The following is a 16,107-nucleotide window of genomic DNA, read 5'->3' on the forward strand; positions in this document are numbered from 1 at the left end:
AAGTGCTGTTAATTGCTGCTCCCATCATTGTCTGCTGGATCCGGCAGGGTGGGATGCATGACTGCACCCTGGGCTCACCCCAGTAACGAGCAGTTGTGGCACCAGCACAGCCATGGAGATGCTGTGCTCCAAGCTGTGGCCCTAAAAAGACAGCAAATCTTCCTTTCAAATGGATTTTGTATCCCCACTTTTATATGTTAGAGTAGGCATATAAAAAGAGGAGATTAAATGTAAGTATTGCTGTTTCCCTGCCATGAAGTTATGTGTCCTTCTGGTCAGGAGAGATTAGCTTGGGGGATTCAATGAGTTAATTCCTTCACCTCGGGAGACCTGGATGTCCAAATCCTATTCAGAGCTGGTGAAAATGAAGAGGTGGTTAAATGTAACCTCTCCAGGAGGGTTGCTAGCCCACTGCCAGCGCCTGACTCCTGCAAAGGGAAAGGCTCAGACTGTGGAAAAAACAGGAATTGTGTTTTGAGGTTTAAATTGCACCACCATCCCACAAAACCCCAAATTACAGAGGAGGGGGAAAAATATATTTCTAAATTTGTAGCAGAGATACTACTAGAAACTTGAGTCATAGTTAAAAGACATGAAGTTTATGTCACACTCCTGTAAAAAATTCCAGCCTTACTCAGGAATTGGGTGTTTTTACTTGTATTTCAGCAATTAGGTCATTGAAAACGATAGCTAATAATAGAAAGTCTTGGTGATCTTTGGTCTGTATAGGGTAAGTAAGGAGGCAGGGTGCTTAAAGTTAATGTATCTGTCCTATTTTTCCTATTTTTAAGTGTTCTGGAGAATAAAAAAGGTGTTGTACAAGTGCTCCTGGTAGCTGGATGTGGCTGTGGCCATAACCATTACTCTGTTGTTGCAGCCCTAAATAATCTGCTTATTTTGTTTTTCTTCTCTTGTTACTTCTGCCTCCCTTCTGAGTCCCTGGTAGGTGAATGGTTGGAAATACAGCCGTGGAGACCACAGCCTGGAGTGAAAGTAATGAAGAATGCACGATCTCTTCAGTTTCCATGGCTGCCTTTGTGTCAAATATTGTCCTTTTTTAAAAATTTTCTGTATTTTTAGCAATTTTCAGCATTCTGTGGTGTTTCTGGACTGTCTGGTAAACTGTGAATGTTTTTATTCTCTTACAGACATGGCTGGATCCTGCCAAAGAAATAAAAAAGCAGGTTCATGGTAAGTAGATTTAATTTATCATTGTGGGGGGCAGGGGGAGGGTGTGGTTTCTCCCAATGTGGCTTTGGTGAGCCATCCAGGGGGCCCAGGGATGGAGAGAGGTCAAGTGAGGGTGGCTGGCAGGGATCAGTACAAGTTCAAGCAGTCTGTGCATTCTTTCTAGCCTTCTTAGGATCTTCTTAATCTAGATTTAGGAAAAAATGTGATTTCCTTGGCAAAACAGCTTGAGGTGTGTTTGCCTGAAGCAAAGCCACCCAGTCAATGCAGTGCTGAAATGGGGGTGTGCTCCTTGCTGGAGGACAGGAAAATGGGTATCAGTGGGAACCACTGAAATCCCAAAGGAGATTGGGAGACCCCAGGCAGAATTTTATGGTGGAACAAGGTTTTATGGACTCTGAGGCTGTTTTGAGGTCCAAATATCACTGGAATGATAAATGACTTGAGAAATACCAGCTCAAATACCAGATGCTCTCCCAAGTTGTGTTTTAAGGTCTGCTAGCACTGAATTAGTTCAAGATGAGGGCAGTGTCAAAATTAAATATGTTTTAGAGGCTTTTGTTTTCTCTTGGGAGCAAGTCTGACTGCTTCAGAAGTTTTCGGAAGGCAAATACTGTTTTTTGGATCCTTTTGGTGGGAGGCCGAGAACAAAATGTGTCATTAAATGCAGATTAGGGGTGCAGTGCAAGGCTGTGGGGTAGGGGAAGCTCCTGGTCTTAGCATCTTCTCTTGGAATCAGTAGCAGGGTGCAGGTGAAGGGCAGGAGCTGCTCCATACGTAAAATTCATCCAGTGAATGTAATAAATAGCAGCCTGCTGTGAAATCTGGTCCCCTGGGGATGGTTAAATGGCAAATTGCTTGATTTTACTTGAAGTGAAGGTATTTTGCGTGTACATATGAAAGTGTGGACACCTGTGTGTGGTGGTTTAGGTAACCTCTGCTCCCTTCATTGTCACCTTGGAATCACTTGTTTTGAACTGTGTGTGATGAAAACAATGTGCCTTGTGTTTAATCCCAGTTATGGCATTGCATAAGAAGTAAATCCAGGAATGCTCCATTCCCCCTGTTCCCTGTGTGAGATAGGGATAAACCTCCAAGTGAGTTGAGTGCAGGGGGTAGATCTTCTCTTTCTGAAATAAATCTTATTTTGAACTAGTGTTAAAGGTCCCAGCAGGGGGAGATGTAACTATGGAAATCACTCAGGGCTAGCTTCTACTGGAAAGTGGGATTATTTTCAAGGAGAAGAGAGAGTTACCTCTTCAGCTGTGTCATCTGGGCTGTCCATACCACATATCATGCCAGTTCTGTGTGTGTTTATGTGAATTCTGACTCGGTTAATGCCTGTAATGGTGCTATACAAGGTTTGCAACAAGGTGTATTTAAGTAATTAGGTCTGGACTTGAAAAGCTCTTCCTATCTTGGTGCTTTCTGTCTTCATCCAGAGGTTGATGCTGGTGTTGGGCTAAGTTTAAGCTGTGTGTGAGCACCTGATCCCAGTGCATTAGGCTCAGGAGTGACTTAGCACAGCCTTCCTTGAACTTTGAAGTTTGGGTTAAGCAGTAAACCAACCCATTCAATTGGTCAACCAACCAATTCATTAATTTATAGTCTATGCCTGATCTATCGTCATGAATCCCTTTTCAGTCAATTAAAAAACATATCAGTCATTGAGCTTTTTAGCAATTAATTTAATTTTTAAGTTGTGGTTAATCCAGGTGATTTTCCCTGCCTTGCTTTTTTTCTCCTGCTTTTTTTACCTGCTGTAAATGAAATCACATCTTACACTTACACAGGTGTTAAGCTGCAGCCAGCTGTGAGAGCAAGCAGTAATGAATCAGTGTTGCATCTGCTAAATTCTGAAGATCAGATTGGCCATTCCCAGCTCTTTTATATCTACTGATCATCACAAAGCTGTCCCAGTGTGTTTATTTTTCTCAAGCTCTCCCTTGTCATTGCAGGGGGCCCCTGGGATTTTACCTTCAATGTCAAGTTTTATCCACCAGATCCTGCCCAGCTAACAGAGGACATCACCAGGTGAGTTATCCAGGAATCCTACTGCTGTGTTCTCCTGGATATGGAGTAGAAATGTTTCATATTTGCGTGATTTTCCCTCCTTTGGGAAGGAGATCAGATGCCTTCACCATTTGGAGGGGGTTTGGTTTGCTTTTAGTGGATGTGAGGATGCTCCCACACTCCACTGGAGTCCATGTGTAAAGCAGTGTCATTTATAACTCTGCCATGTGTGTGTTCATATAGAAAAGTAAATTCCTACCTGAAGCCAAGATTTTCTGGTCATAGTGTCCTTTACTCCCTTTGCAGAGTGGAGGTGACCTTGAAGCCCCCAGGTCTCCATGCTGTTTACCTTGGGAATGAGTAAAAATTGGAAACAAGCATTGTCATATGTTCATCAGTGGCATTAAAAAAGAGGCTGATCCTCAAGTTAATAAATTTCTCTCTGTTCTCTGTGAATAGTATTTTCCTTTCTGCCCTCAGGTATTACCTGTGTCTGCAGCTTAGACAGGACATCCTTACAGGGCGGCTGCCCTGCTCCTTTGCCACCTTGGCTCTGCTGGGGTCCTACACGGTCCAGTCAGAGTTGGGAGACTATGATCCTGATCTCCATGGCCCAGATTACATCAGTGAATTCAAACTGGCCCCAAACCAGACAAAAGAGCTTGAAGAAAAGGTTGTGGAGCTTCATAAAACATATAGGTAAGGCACAGTATGGCTGGAGGACTAGTTTCTGCACAGCAACACGAAATAAGGGAAATAAAGGGATTTTCTGGTGTTTTCCCCACCTCTGTGAGATACAGAAAACCTGTGGATGTCCCATCTCTGGAAGTGGTCAAGGCCATGTTGGATGGGGCTTGGAGCAGCCTGGGACCGTGGAAGGTGTCCTTGCCTATGGCAGGGGATGGAACAAGATGATCTTTTAGGGCTCTTCCAATCCAGACCATTCTGTGATTTTATGATGACTCTATGAACATTAACTTTTAACAAAAAATCTAATACTTTGGACAAAATCTTTCAAGAAGTAGGAACTCTTTTGTCCTGCATGAAGAAGAAATTATATTTTTAGAAAGCAGATGGAAAGTCTTGCAATTATTTAGTAACAAGTGCTTTTTTTTGCCCACAGACTAGCCATGAAAGTGGGGTTTAGCTCATTTGCAAATGCAAAATTTACTTGTTTTAACCTTGCCTTTTGCCTTTTTAAAATGTATTTCTTTGGGATTTTTGTAATTTTGGATTGTAATTTGATCTAGTTTCTCTGTTTACACACTGTAACCTACAGCCTGTTTGGGCATTCTTCTACTCACATTTAGTGAATAACATTCATTTCCTAATGTGGAAGGATTGCAGGTGAGCCGGGAGTTACAAACCTGCAGTAAGTGTTTCTGAATACAGCCATGACCTGGGCAGGTTCAGGTGTGTCTGGTTAAGGCAGGGTTGAACAACTCCTGGGACTCTCTCTGGTATCAGATTCAAGGGTAAACCTCGTCCTCATCCTATTTTGGATGTATCTTCCTAGAAAGGAAAAATGGAGCAGAGACAAGACTTTCTGACAGGCAGATGGGAGCAAAAAACTGGAGCACATTGGGAAGGGTGGATGTGGGCTGTGGCTGTGACCACTCAACACCTCACTCAAGCCTGCAAATCAATATTTTAAATTGATTCCCCTCCATTTACACTGAGAGTAGAGGAAATTAAGGAAAATAAGTACTGGGCCTCTAACAAGCTTCATGACTTGGAGTCAAAGGCCATTTTCTGTGCTAGAAGTGGTGGATCACAGTGCTGAATTATTCATGCCCTCACCAGGAGACTTTAATGTATAAGATGTAGTTATATTTAATCTGTCTGCATGTGCAGGAGAAAACAACACGTCCCCATTTAATTTCTGGTCTATATTTTGTGAACATTAAACTTCAGAGGGTTTTCAGTGGGAATCACAGAAGCATGGAATTGTTGAGGTTGTAAAAGACCTTGAAGACCATTGAGTGCAGCCATTACCCAGCACTGCCAAGCCCACCACTAAACTATGTCCCCAAGTGTAACATCCATGTGTTCTTTGGATATTTCCAGGGAAATCTCTGCTAAACCGTGCTCCAGCTCTTGCTACTGTATTTGCAAAGCACAAGGTACATATCAGGATGGTGACTGCTCCTGGGGCTTTCCTACAGGATTGTCCTTACAGTGGACTTTGCCCTGTCCCCCACCGCTCAAACCTCTATTTACATCACACACAAGATGTGTGTGAGCCTTCAGTAAGGAAGGCATCAAAGGAGAGTAGAAAATGAAATGTATGCAGCTGAACCCTCTCCCAGCAGAGCTGTTAATATACCTCATACACCAGAAATGTATTAACAGGGACACTTCAATAACGTTGATAATGGCCTCCATTATCAGGATGTCTTTGTTAAATTGTGCCCCTCCTGCAGACAGGGCACCATCTGTTCCCAGAAAACCCCTCATTCATCTGGTTCCCTGGTTGGAATCTCTGCTGAGTGGTTTCAGCTGTCCATGTGTTTGGTTGGAGAACAATAGCTGGGTTTGGAGAGGTCTGTGGGGAATAGGACCTATCACCTTTTGCTCAGTTGCGTTTCTTCTGCTGAATCAAGTTTTGTCCCCTCACTGCTCTTCCTCACTTCCTTCCCTAGTGCCTTTACAGCTTCACAGGAATAAAGTGCAGCTGTGTTATTGGGATGTCTCAAAGCACAAATTTAGGCAGTAAGAGTGATTTCATAATTCATTATCTGGGCACAGATTTTTTTTATGTTGAAAGCAAAAGAAAATCTATTCAAAATGGAAAATGGATTTCATGAAGTCTGATCTGTCTCCTCTTAAAAGCAACAGTTTTGAGAATACTGATCCCTTTCTTTTTCTGCAGATCCATGACTCCAGCCCAAGCAGACCTGGAATTCCTTGAGAATGCAAAAAAGCTGTCTATGTATGGAGTTGACCTTCACCAAGCCAAGGTGAGCCAGCGTGTGTGCACCTACTGGTGGATTTTGTAATTTGATTATCCTTCCCTTGCAGGAGCAAGTTTACCTGTTTTGGGAAGCTCCTTTGGAAAGAGAGGAAGTATGGAAATACTGACATACAACAGGAATGCCTCGGGCATTCCTGCAAGAGAAGTGATTGTTTGTGGTTGCTTATCATTTATATGTCTCAGGAAACTTTCCAAAGCTCCTCATATAGACAGGTCTTTGAGTAGCTTACAATACAATATGTATTCCTTGCCACATGAGCTTCTGTGCTCCAGGAAATGTAGGATGGGCTCTTGATGAGCCTTTTGGGCAACCAGCAGAACAGGAGAGATCAGGAGGAGGGAGGAGGTTGTCAGGAAAAGCATGAAAGAAAAGGAAGGGTAGCCATGGATCTGAGAGTTGGAATCCGGGTACTGGGGAGATGAATTTATGGGAAGACCAGAGGGATAATTTGGAAGGCAGCTGTTGGCATGAAGCTCATAAACCTGACACTGCTTAAATACTCATCTGCATTCCCAGGACTTGGAAGGAGTGGATATCACTCTGGGAGTCTGTTCCAGTGGCCTTCTTGTTTACAAAGATAAACTGAGAATCAACCGCTTCCCATGGCCCAAAGTCCTGAAGATTTCCTACAAACGCAGCAGCTTCTTCATAAAGATTCGGCCGGGGGAGGTATGACTGGCTCCTGTGGGCTCCTGTCATCCTGTTTCCTTGGGATCCTCATGGTGTGTGTGTCCCTGGAACGGAACGGGGTGGGGTCAGGCTCTTCTCTGCAGGAACGTTTGACATCAGGGTGTCTGATCCCAGCTGAAGCTCCAAGCCAGCTGGTGACAGTGTAACAACGTGTCATCCAGCACCACCTCCTGGCATCACTGGGTATTCCCAGCATCCAGGGAAGGGCACGGGAGGTTGACAGATGAAATTGGGGCAGAACGAACTCATTTTTTCGAAACGGAGCAAGACAATGGCTCTTTGTCTTGCTTGCATTCAAAGAAAATAATTAAAAATTAGAATTAGCTTTCCATCTAAGTGTAGGAAGCAGGGAATGGATGCATTGGTGCTGCCTCTCATGAAAATCCCTGGAGCAGCCTGGTTACATCAGGGAGAGAGGCTGTAGTAGGGATCCACCTCTTTCCTCTTCTTCCTCCTTCTCCTGCTTTGACTGCCATGACCCAGCCTTGTAGGGAGGTCAGTGTTAGACCTCAGCCCACAGCTGGGCAGTATGACAGGGGGGATAAACCCACGGCATGTTGCTCTGCAAATCCCTGTACATCCTGAGGGATGCCTGGGCTAGTGGCCAAGCCCTCTCTTTCCTCTCACCTGAGGTCCTGCTGCACATTTTGGGGCAAGTTCAGCAGTTTATGCCACAGCAGACCAGGGTGGTGGGCTGGGGACTGGGCTCCTACCACATTTATTTCCTGCTATACCTAAATAACTTACGCTTTCCACAGCAAGAACAGTATGAAAGTACAATTGGGTTCAAGCTACCAAGTTACCGGGCAGCAAAGAAGCTCTGGAAAGTATGTGTTGAACATCACACCTTCTTCAGGTGGGTTTTCTGAACAGTAGCCTCATCCTGAGTAACTTAGTGCTTGAATTTAACTATTGAAAATGAACATTGTTCCTTAGCTTTTTGGAAAAATGGGAGAGAAATGGTTTCAGGGACAGTAGGTGTTTATTTTGCAGAAAATTTTCAAGTGAGTTCTGCTTTGTAAGACCCATAAGACAGAGATCTTTGGGTCATGTAGCTGTGCAACACCATTAGTATGTGCATTTCCTTGGCCAAGTGGATGCAAGAGACGCTTTTAACTTCTGTTTTAATTCTTCTTCACATGCCCCTTCCTGGCTTTGGAGATGTGATTTTTAAACGTGTGTGTCTTTCAGACTGACTTCCACTGAGGCCATCCCGAAGAGCAGGTTCCTGGCACTGGGCTCCAAATTCCGCTACAGTGGCCGGACGCAGGCGCAGACGCGGCAGGCGAGCGCCCTGATCGACCGACCTGCGCCCCAGTTCGAGCGCACGGCCAGCAAGAGGGCGTCCAGGAGCCTCGATGGAGGTGAGTCAGTCCTTGCTGCATCTTCTGTCTCCCTTCTGGAGTCACCAGGATGCTGAAGAACTCCTTAAGGAACACCTGGATTCCCTGCTGTACAAAAACGCAGGCTTAAGTTGTCACTGTAGTACAAGACCTTGTTCCTGCCCCTTACCTGTTTAGGAATTATGTGCCTGTAGTGAGACTGAATTGGTGCTCAGTTGGTTAAAGCAGGGTGCTGATAACACCACAGGAATGGGTTTGTTCCCCATATTGGCCATTCACTTAATGGTGAAAGTTAGACTCTATGATCCTTATGGAACCCTTCCAACTCAGGGTATTCTGTGATTCTCTGATTCTGAGTTGGACTCGATGATCCTTTTGGGTCCCTTCCAACTCAGAAAATTCTGATTCATCACACAACCTCCATTCACATCAACAAAACCGCACAACCAAATGGAAAATTCCCCCAACGTAAAACAAAAGCGGACAATTTGCACCTAATCCACCCCTTTTCCTTTCACCACAATTAGAACAAGAATTCCTCATGATCATTCTGCTCTCTAACATTGCTCAGTACTTTTGCCCTTTACCTCTCCCAGTGTTTATCCTTATCTAAACATCACAGTGCTGTGAGGGCTGTTATGGGTAAATGAACTGCATCTCAGCCAGACCCAATACAGAAATGCAAACCAAGGGTGGTCCCAGCAGATCTGACTGATGAAAAGAATTTAGGTAGGTGCTGAAGGATTATGGCTAAGTTCTGCTTGTAAAGGTATTTCTTCATTTGATCTCAAAGCATTTTCCTTTAGAAAATCAGGAATTAAGCCATTCTGTTTGTTTTGTTTAATATGACTTCTTAAATTCTGTAGTTTTACGTGAAGGGAGATTTTTTGCCATGATAGAAACTTTTTCAGTGTCTCTTAAAGTGATGCTCAGGTTGGAGTTGAAGTGTGTCAGTCAGATGGGCTCATCCCTGAGATTTTTAAAAGAAATTGATAGCAGCAGAAGAGGTGAGGCATGGAAAAGGGAGTGCCTAAGTTTGGTCCACATGATCTATATCACAGGGTATTAAGATCCAGGGAAAGAGGAGCATCCCTGTGCACTGTGAGGATCCAGGGAAAGAGGAGCATCCCTGTGCACCACGGACACCTGCCTGATGGAGCAGGGACCGTGTTGCTTTGATCCCTGGGTTTGTGCTGTAGTCTGGGGGGACCAGGGCTGCTCAGCACCTCGTGGCCAGCAGGAGCCAGGCTGTCCCTGCTTCTGGGCTCAATGGCATCCTGAGCCTGGGTTTTATGTTGTGGAGCTGGAGGGAAGGGATGGTTCAAGCTCCATAAGGCAGCAAAGCCATGTTCCAGCTTCCCTGCAGTCTGCACATGTGAGATTCCTCAGGCACGGTGCACAGCAGCGAGGGAACCACTGCTGCTGGTTGCCTGTTGACCATGCCATTATGACTCCAGATGAGTAGAGAAATTGCAGCTGCAGTGCTACACCTGGATGTCAGGTCTGGGAGAAGAGCAGCCTGGGAATGTGACACTCCTGCCCCCTCGACATCTGCGCCTTTGCCATGCGGGCGGTCGTTAACATGTGCCCCGTTTCTTCAGCTAAACGTGCGACTCAAAAGGTTGAGTTCAGAACCGTAGAGGAAGAGAAGCAGAAGGAGGTGGTGTTGGTTGAGGTTCCTGAACCAAAACCTGCGGATCAGATCCGAGAGAAGCCAGGTATAGCTGTGGTGGTGACTAAAACTCTCTGCAGTGCCTTTCCTATCCTCTACATGCTTGTTCCTGACAATTTCCAATTTTCACCAAATCTGGTGGCTTTCTCTCTTCATTTCTTTGCAAGAAGAGTTTCCCAGTGAGAAGAGACACAGCCCAGCTCTGGAAGACTCCTTAAATTTCCACCTTACACCTCATTAGACTGCAGTTCCTGTGGGGAGGTGGGGAAAAGGTTAGGATGTGCTGGCACTTGAAAACTGTCTTGTTAAATGTGGGTAGTTTTTTATATATGGATTTGAAAACTTTAGGTTTTCAAGTTTGGATCTTGAAACTTGTCACGAAGCTTCTGAAATTCTTCATCCCAGAACCTCCTTGCCATTTTGGGTTGGGTTTTTTTGGTGTTTGAGAAATGCTACCCATTTTGCTCTGTGGAGCTTATATTTCTCTTAGAGTAGGTACTGTTGATAAATATGAATGTCCTTAAGAGGTGTCTAGGTACAACAGCATATTTGAATACTCATAAGTGTATCACAGCAGCAGTGTTGCAAATATTTGCAGTGTTCATGTCTTGGATAGTTACCACCTGTGGTGTGTTAGGGCTGGAGATAATTCACATGCAGATGCTTTGGGTATCTTTCTACCACCCAGAATTTTTTGACTGCATGACTGCTTTTCTATTATCTAGATCAAGTTTTCATGAAGTGTGGCAAACTTCCTCTCCATGGGCATTCCTTGAATCCTCACTAATCTCTTTCCCCACCAGCATCTCCTGGTGGGGAAAACCCAGTGCTATATTCAGACACCAGGGTAGATTTGAAGTTGATCACTCAAGTGTATTTAATTAAAACTGCTAGGTTTTGGATAGCTTTTTTGTCTGGATGTGTTTTTCCTGGATTTTGCCAGCCAGCACCTACTTCACCCCAGACTTTGCAGGCAGAGCCCTTCCTAGTTCCATGCTCGAGAACTGTTAACGTGTCCCATGTCTCCTTTCCTGGGCAAGGAGCCCATAGAGCTTATTTTTGTGTTCTTTCCTCCTCTCATCCAATACACTGTTGGGTCTGACAGCACTGAAAGGATTGACACACAGTTCCATGGTGGAAAATGACTATTAAGCTGCCTGCAAACCTCCTTGCTGCTCCAGTCTGCTGAGAAGGATCTCTTCACTCCTTGCTGTGGTGACCATCGTGTGTTTGTGTGGGTCCCCAACCCCCATTAACACCTGCAAACCTCTTTCTAGCCAAACACACTCTTGAAACTTTTGAAATGAAACCCATTGCAGAGGAGGAAGAGGAGGAGGAGAAGGTAGAGGTCGTTAAGGTTCCTGTTGTCAAGCCAAAGTCAGTGGAGCTGGTGCAGCCGCGGTCAGGTACAGCTGCAGTGGTGTTTGGTGGCAGTGGCTTCTGTGCTGATGCTGCTGGGGTAAAGTGATGCAGTGCTGTAGGACAGAGGTTACACTGGTTGTGGTGATGTTTGTTGGCACTAAAATCACTCCTGGCTTTGCCGTGTGCTGCTTTTCAGGTGTTCACTGGGTGCAGTGAGGGGGTGCCATGCCCTGGCTGTGTGTGGAAATGAGTGTGCAGTGGCCTCTTAAAACTCCTCCCATACTTCCCTTCTTGTGAGGTTTGTTCCCCTGAGCTGCAGGGGCATACAGTGCCTGTAAATCAGGTTATGAGATCTGGGACTGCTGGAGGTCACCTATATTCCACTTTATTTCTTCACTAGGGAGCTGCTACTTTCCTAGTTGGGGAGGAATGTCAGAGCAACATTGCTGCTGCAGACAGACCCATATTAATCATAATTAAAAGTAGAGTTGATTATTTGTTGGAGGAAGAGGAGTTTGAAGCCATAGAGGGAGGTAACTGGGAACATCACATGTTTCCTTGATTGCTATGAAAACCACTGGAGAATGGCCATGGCCCCAAGGCTGCCAGAGCTCCAGGAACATTTGGACAATGCTTTCAGGCACCGGTTGGGATTGTTGAGATGTTCTGTGCAGGACCAGGAATTGGACTCAATGGTCCCTGTGGGTGTTTTCCACCTTAGCAGATTCCATGATTCTGTATTCCACGGGATGTGTGGCAGCAGATCAGACATCAGCTGGTGTCAGACCTGAGCATCCAAGGCTCTCCTGCTGTAGCTGTCCCTTCTCATCCACCTCTGCACTTTCCCTCATCCTGGCTTTTCTGCTCCCAATAGGGACTGTTGGTGAGGTGATGGCCATGGTGATGGTGATCAGTCATAGAATTCTGGAATGGTTTGGGTTGCAAGGCACCTTAAAAATCATCCAGTTCCAACCTATGTTTTATATCTCAGTGCTTTTTACTGTGTTTAAATCATGTGTCAAAATAGTCAAAGGCGGTTAATCACGAAAATGTAACTAAAATATAGTTCTGGCAGCCCAGAACTCATTGTTGGATGGCACAGGAGAAGCTTGGTGTCTGTTACTATTTTTCCTGTATGTCTTGATACTCTGGGAGAGAAGCAAGAGAGATGGCCTGCGGATTTACTGGTGGCAATATTTCCTTTGCTGCTTCCTCTTTAAGGTGGCATTTTAACACATCCATAACTTTTTTAGCCAAACGTGATCTTGGCAGTATTGAGATAAGCCCAATTGAAGAAGAGGAGGAGGAGGAAGAGAAAATGATGATGGTGAGAGAACTAGAGCCGTTGCCGAAGGAGTCAGGTACCACCGCAGTGACAGCTTTGCACTCCCAGCATCCTCCTCATCCCGGCCATCCCTGCCATCTTACCTCTGTACAACCTTCCCAGCAGCTGTCACTGCTTCCGTGACATGAATACACTGGGACACAGCACCGATTGTCCTTTGAAGAGGATAACACAGTGTCTGGGTCACAGAAATGAACTGCTGTGCCAAGGAGCAGGGAGAGAGTGGAGCTGGCAGTGGTGGGGTGGGTTTTAAGGTTGTTCACAACAGGATGTGGTGTCCAGGAGTTTGTCTTGAAAGTGTCATTCCAATCTCTGGAAATTCAGAAATTAAAAAAAAAAATCTTTTTTTGCCTCCACTTTGTACATTTTGGCCACATAGACACCTTATTCTCTCTATGTTTTATTAAGACACAGATGAGATGTTGTTACCTTTTCAGTACAACAGGAATTCTTACTAAGGAGTTGCTTGAAATTACAGTTTTTATTTTAAAAGCAATATTTCTGTGAGTGACTGGCTGGACATGAGTGACGTCATGTTGGCTGGAATATGATTCACAGCATAGTCCTGCTGCAAACTGTGATTTTGGGAATGTGAGACCACATCAAAGATATTTTTTTATGTGACAGGGTATCTTTTTGGTGAAACATCCCTAAAAACCAACATCCGGAGAACCAAATAGCTTATTATATACCTAGGTGGACACAAGAAATTAATTTGGGCTTGCTTTGTCACACAGCTTTGGCTTGACTATTTCCTTGGGGTTGGGCAACTACCTGGCAAATCAGGAATTGAAGGAAAGGAGTAGGCAGTTGATTTTGTGTAGAGTATTAGTATTTACAATTGTCATCCTCTGAAAAGATGATTTTTGGCAGCATGCTGTTCATTTCTGCACTGTCCTGGAGGTGCTGGGTATCTTCCCACTGTGATGCCTTGAAGATATCCAGCTCAGACACAGCTCCAGCCTGCCTTGAAACCCACCGGGAAGTTGCTGAGAAGTTTGCTAGAGCAACGCTTGTTGATTATTTTTTTGGTGGGGGGGTGAAAGCCTATGTTTTTCTTCCAGAAGCCATCTGTTTCTGTGTGAGGAGATGCCCATGAGTACAGAACTCCTCACACTGTGTCTTTTCTAGTTGCATTGGAATGGACTCCGTGTCAGTTGTGTGTGAAGGACCCAGAAATTCATGGCACAATGTCAAAAATAGATTTGTCTTTCTGGTGTGGCTTCTCTGCAGAGTACAAGCTTGCTTTCTGTAAACCATCTGGTATGGGGTTTTATTTGATTTTATTTTAAACCATAAGGAAAATAATCTCAACTCTCCTGTACTAAATGCACAAGCTGCTTTGCTCAACATCTTTATTTCTTTTCCTTTTTTTTCATCCTCCTTCTCCTTCTCCCTGTCTTCTTAAATGATATCTCTGTAATTTGGAAAGACTTTGTGCAGTCCTTTGAGAAGTTACCTGCTCTGAACCTTGTCCCTGTCTGTCCCCCATCCTCAGCAGTGGCTGTGATAACCCCAGAGCGGAGTCCCCGGCCTACCTCAGCCCCAGCCATTGCTCAAAGCCACCCTGCAGAGCCAGCCCCAGCGAAGTCAAACGTGAAGGACATGGCCACATCTAAAGTAGGGAAGGAAACAGCAAAATCTGATGTGAGACGTGAAGAATTTCCACTGGAGAAACCCCAAGAGCCAGTGGATGCCTCAAAGGTAGGTCAGAACGGAGTCTCTTGGGAAGAGCTGAGCTGGAGCATCACTCAAGAAAGTCACCCCAAAGCAGCAGCTCTGTCCTGGAAGATGAGGGGTTTGTCCCGAACAGGGCTCTGTGTGCCAGGGAAATCCCAGCTGTGACATTCGGTGGAAGGAGCTCCAGGGCAGTCGGGTGTTGGTGTTTGTAGTCAAATCAAGTGCAGACTGCTGATAGATGGTTAAAAGCACTGGCAAGAGCTGCATGTGATCATGGAACTCGAGTTCAGAGCTCCCCCATGGCCAGGCTGTGCCCCCTGATTCCTGGTATGACAGCAGGAGGGAATTCCAGTGAAATCACTGATAATGGATCTGTTCTGCAGCCCAGCGCCAGAATGTTTTTCACCTTGATAGGCTTTTGCTGGGAGAGCTGGCAATACAGTGCTGAAAACTGGACTAAAACTTAAGTTGAAAATGGCACTGGTGAGACCTTGGGGAGTTTATTGTTTAAATTCAGTACTTTTAACCATTATTTGATCTTTCTGCAAATGTCTGAGTTCTTTGCTGGGGTTGATATGCGTGTGCTGTTCTAATAAGGTGAAATAATGTGCAAAATTATTGCTGATATTACAGTGTCCTTAATATTCAGCAGATATTACTGAATTATTGAAACCTTGCAGTGGTGCAGCAGAAGTGTTTGCCTTGAGACACAGTTTTCACATTACTCCAAAATTTAGCTGTTCTCAGCATTGCTGGAGCCATATAATTCTAAACATATCACACAGTGGGTCTTGTGTGAGCATCTCCAGGGAAGATTCCTATTAATTAAGGTTTGGAGATGGAGGTGAAGAAAGGGCGGTTGCTTCAAAAAATTCCATGGCCTGCATGAACAGTAATTTTTAAATGAAACTGCTGAAGGGAACTTCAGGTTGGCACTGTGGGGTGGGAATCAGAGCACAGAGATGCTGCCCTGCTGTTACTGTCCAGCTGTTCCCCCTCCCTCATGTTACACTGAGAACGAGAAAATTTTATTTATCCCATCTTATTTATTGCAGGCTTTTTCCTAAATGCCTAAACATTGGATTTTTTCCCCTTTAAACATAGATGTGGGAGGAAAATGTGGATTTGAATGTACTAAATTTACTGTTTCTCCAATGGAGCTGCATCACTTCTTTTAACACCCACTGATACTTTGCCTTCGGAGTACTTGGTAATCTAGTTTCCCTAAAATACTTCCCTTAGAGTGCTAAGACAATCTTGGCTCTCTACTTATAGACAGGAAAGAACCTAATTTGTGATCTTAGGCTTGGTTTTGTAGCTATGCCTCTTCTTACTACCTCCTCCAACGTAACACCTGCGATACAACCAATAATTTCTAGTTTTGAGAAGGTCTGTGTTAATTTGAGCATGTTGCTTTGTTTGGATTTTCACTGAGAGATCCAGCTGAAAATGCCATTTGAAAACATTGCCTGACTAGCCTAATGCAAGTGGGAAGCACTTCTTCAGAAGCACTGGAGAGCACTGGTTTCAAATACAAATAATTCTCAAGCTGGAGGAATTATTTAACATGCTGTTGACTAACAAAGTGCTGGGGAGCTGCTGTGTCATTAACGCCTGCCCAGGGCTGCATGTTGGTTTTTGCATGTTCCCCCAGCACTTCAAAACCAACTTTATGCAGCTGTGTTTGGAAACTAAATGGTTTCTTGAAACAAATCTACTAACAAGAAATGTTTTTACCAATTTATTTCTTAAATGTAGGTGAGGAAAACACACATTGAGGTCACAGTACCCACCACGAATGGTGCCCAGCCCCAGGTTTGTGCTAATCATTCAGTTTAG

The 16,107-nt window shown here is 44.6% G+C and overlaps 1 protein-coding gene across 36 annotated transcripts in view; it reads left to right on the forward strand.

Moving 5' to 3' along the window:
• EPB41 (erythrocyte membrane protein band 4.1) overlaps positions 1 to 16,107 on the forward strand; it is a 95,500-nt gene that overhangs the window by 51,828 nt on the left and 27,565 nt on the right. For 10 of the 36 annotated variants that reach the window (XM_064398384.1, XM_064398365.1, XM_064398363.1 and 7 more), the window contains 12 exons: positions 1,149 to 1,191; positions 3,147 to 3,222; positions 3,682 to 3,900; positions 6,074 to 6,161; positions 6,693 to 6,845; positions 7,625 to 7,722; positions 8,058 to 8,230; positions 9,811 to 9,927; positions 11,159 to 11,287; positions 12,497 to 12,604; positions 14,087 to 14,292; positions 16,027 to 16,083. In XM_064398384.1, the coding sequence (XP_064254454.1) occupies positions 1,149 to 1,191; positions 3,147 to 3,222; positions 3,682 to 3,900; positions 6,074 to 6,161; positions 6,693 to 6,845; positions 7,625 to 7,722; positions 8,058 to 8,230; positions 9,811 to 9,927; positions 11,159 to 11,287; positions 12,497 to 12,604; positions 14,087 to 14,292; positions 16,027 to 16,083 (1,467 nt within the window). The remainder of the gene's footprint in view (positions 1 to 1,148; positions 1,192 to 3,146; positions 3,223 to 3,681; positions 3,901 to 6,073; positions 6,162 to 6,692; positions 6,846 to 7,624; positions 7,723 to 8,057; positions 8,231 to 9,810; positions 9,928 to 11,158; positions 11,288 to 12,496; positions 12,605 to 14,086; positions 14,293 to 16,026; positions 16,084 to 16,107) is intronic. The other 26 variants (XM_064398358.1, XM_064398369.1, XM_064398359.1 and 23 more) reach the window with 10 other exon arrangements.

This window comes from Passer domesticus, chromosome 24, assembly GCF_036417665.1.
Source record: "Passer domesticus isolate bPasDom1 chromosome 24, bPasDom1.hap1, whole genome shotgun sequence".
Classification (NCBI taxonomy): Eukaryota; Metazoa; Chordata; class Aves; order Passeriformes; family Passeridae; genus Passer; species Passer domesticus.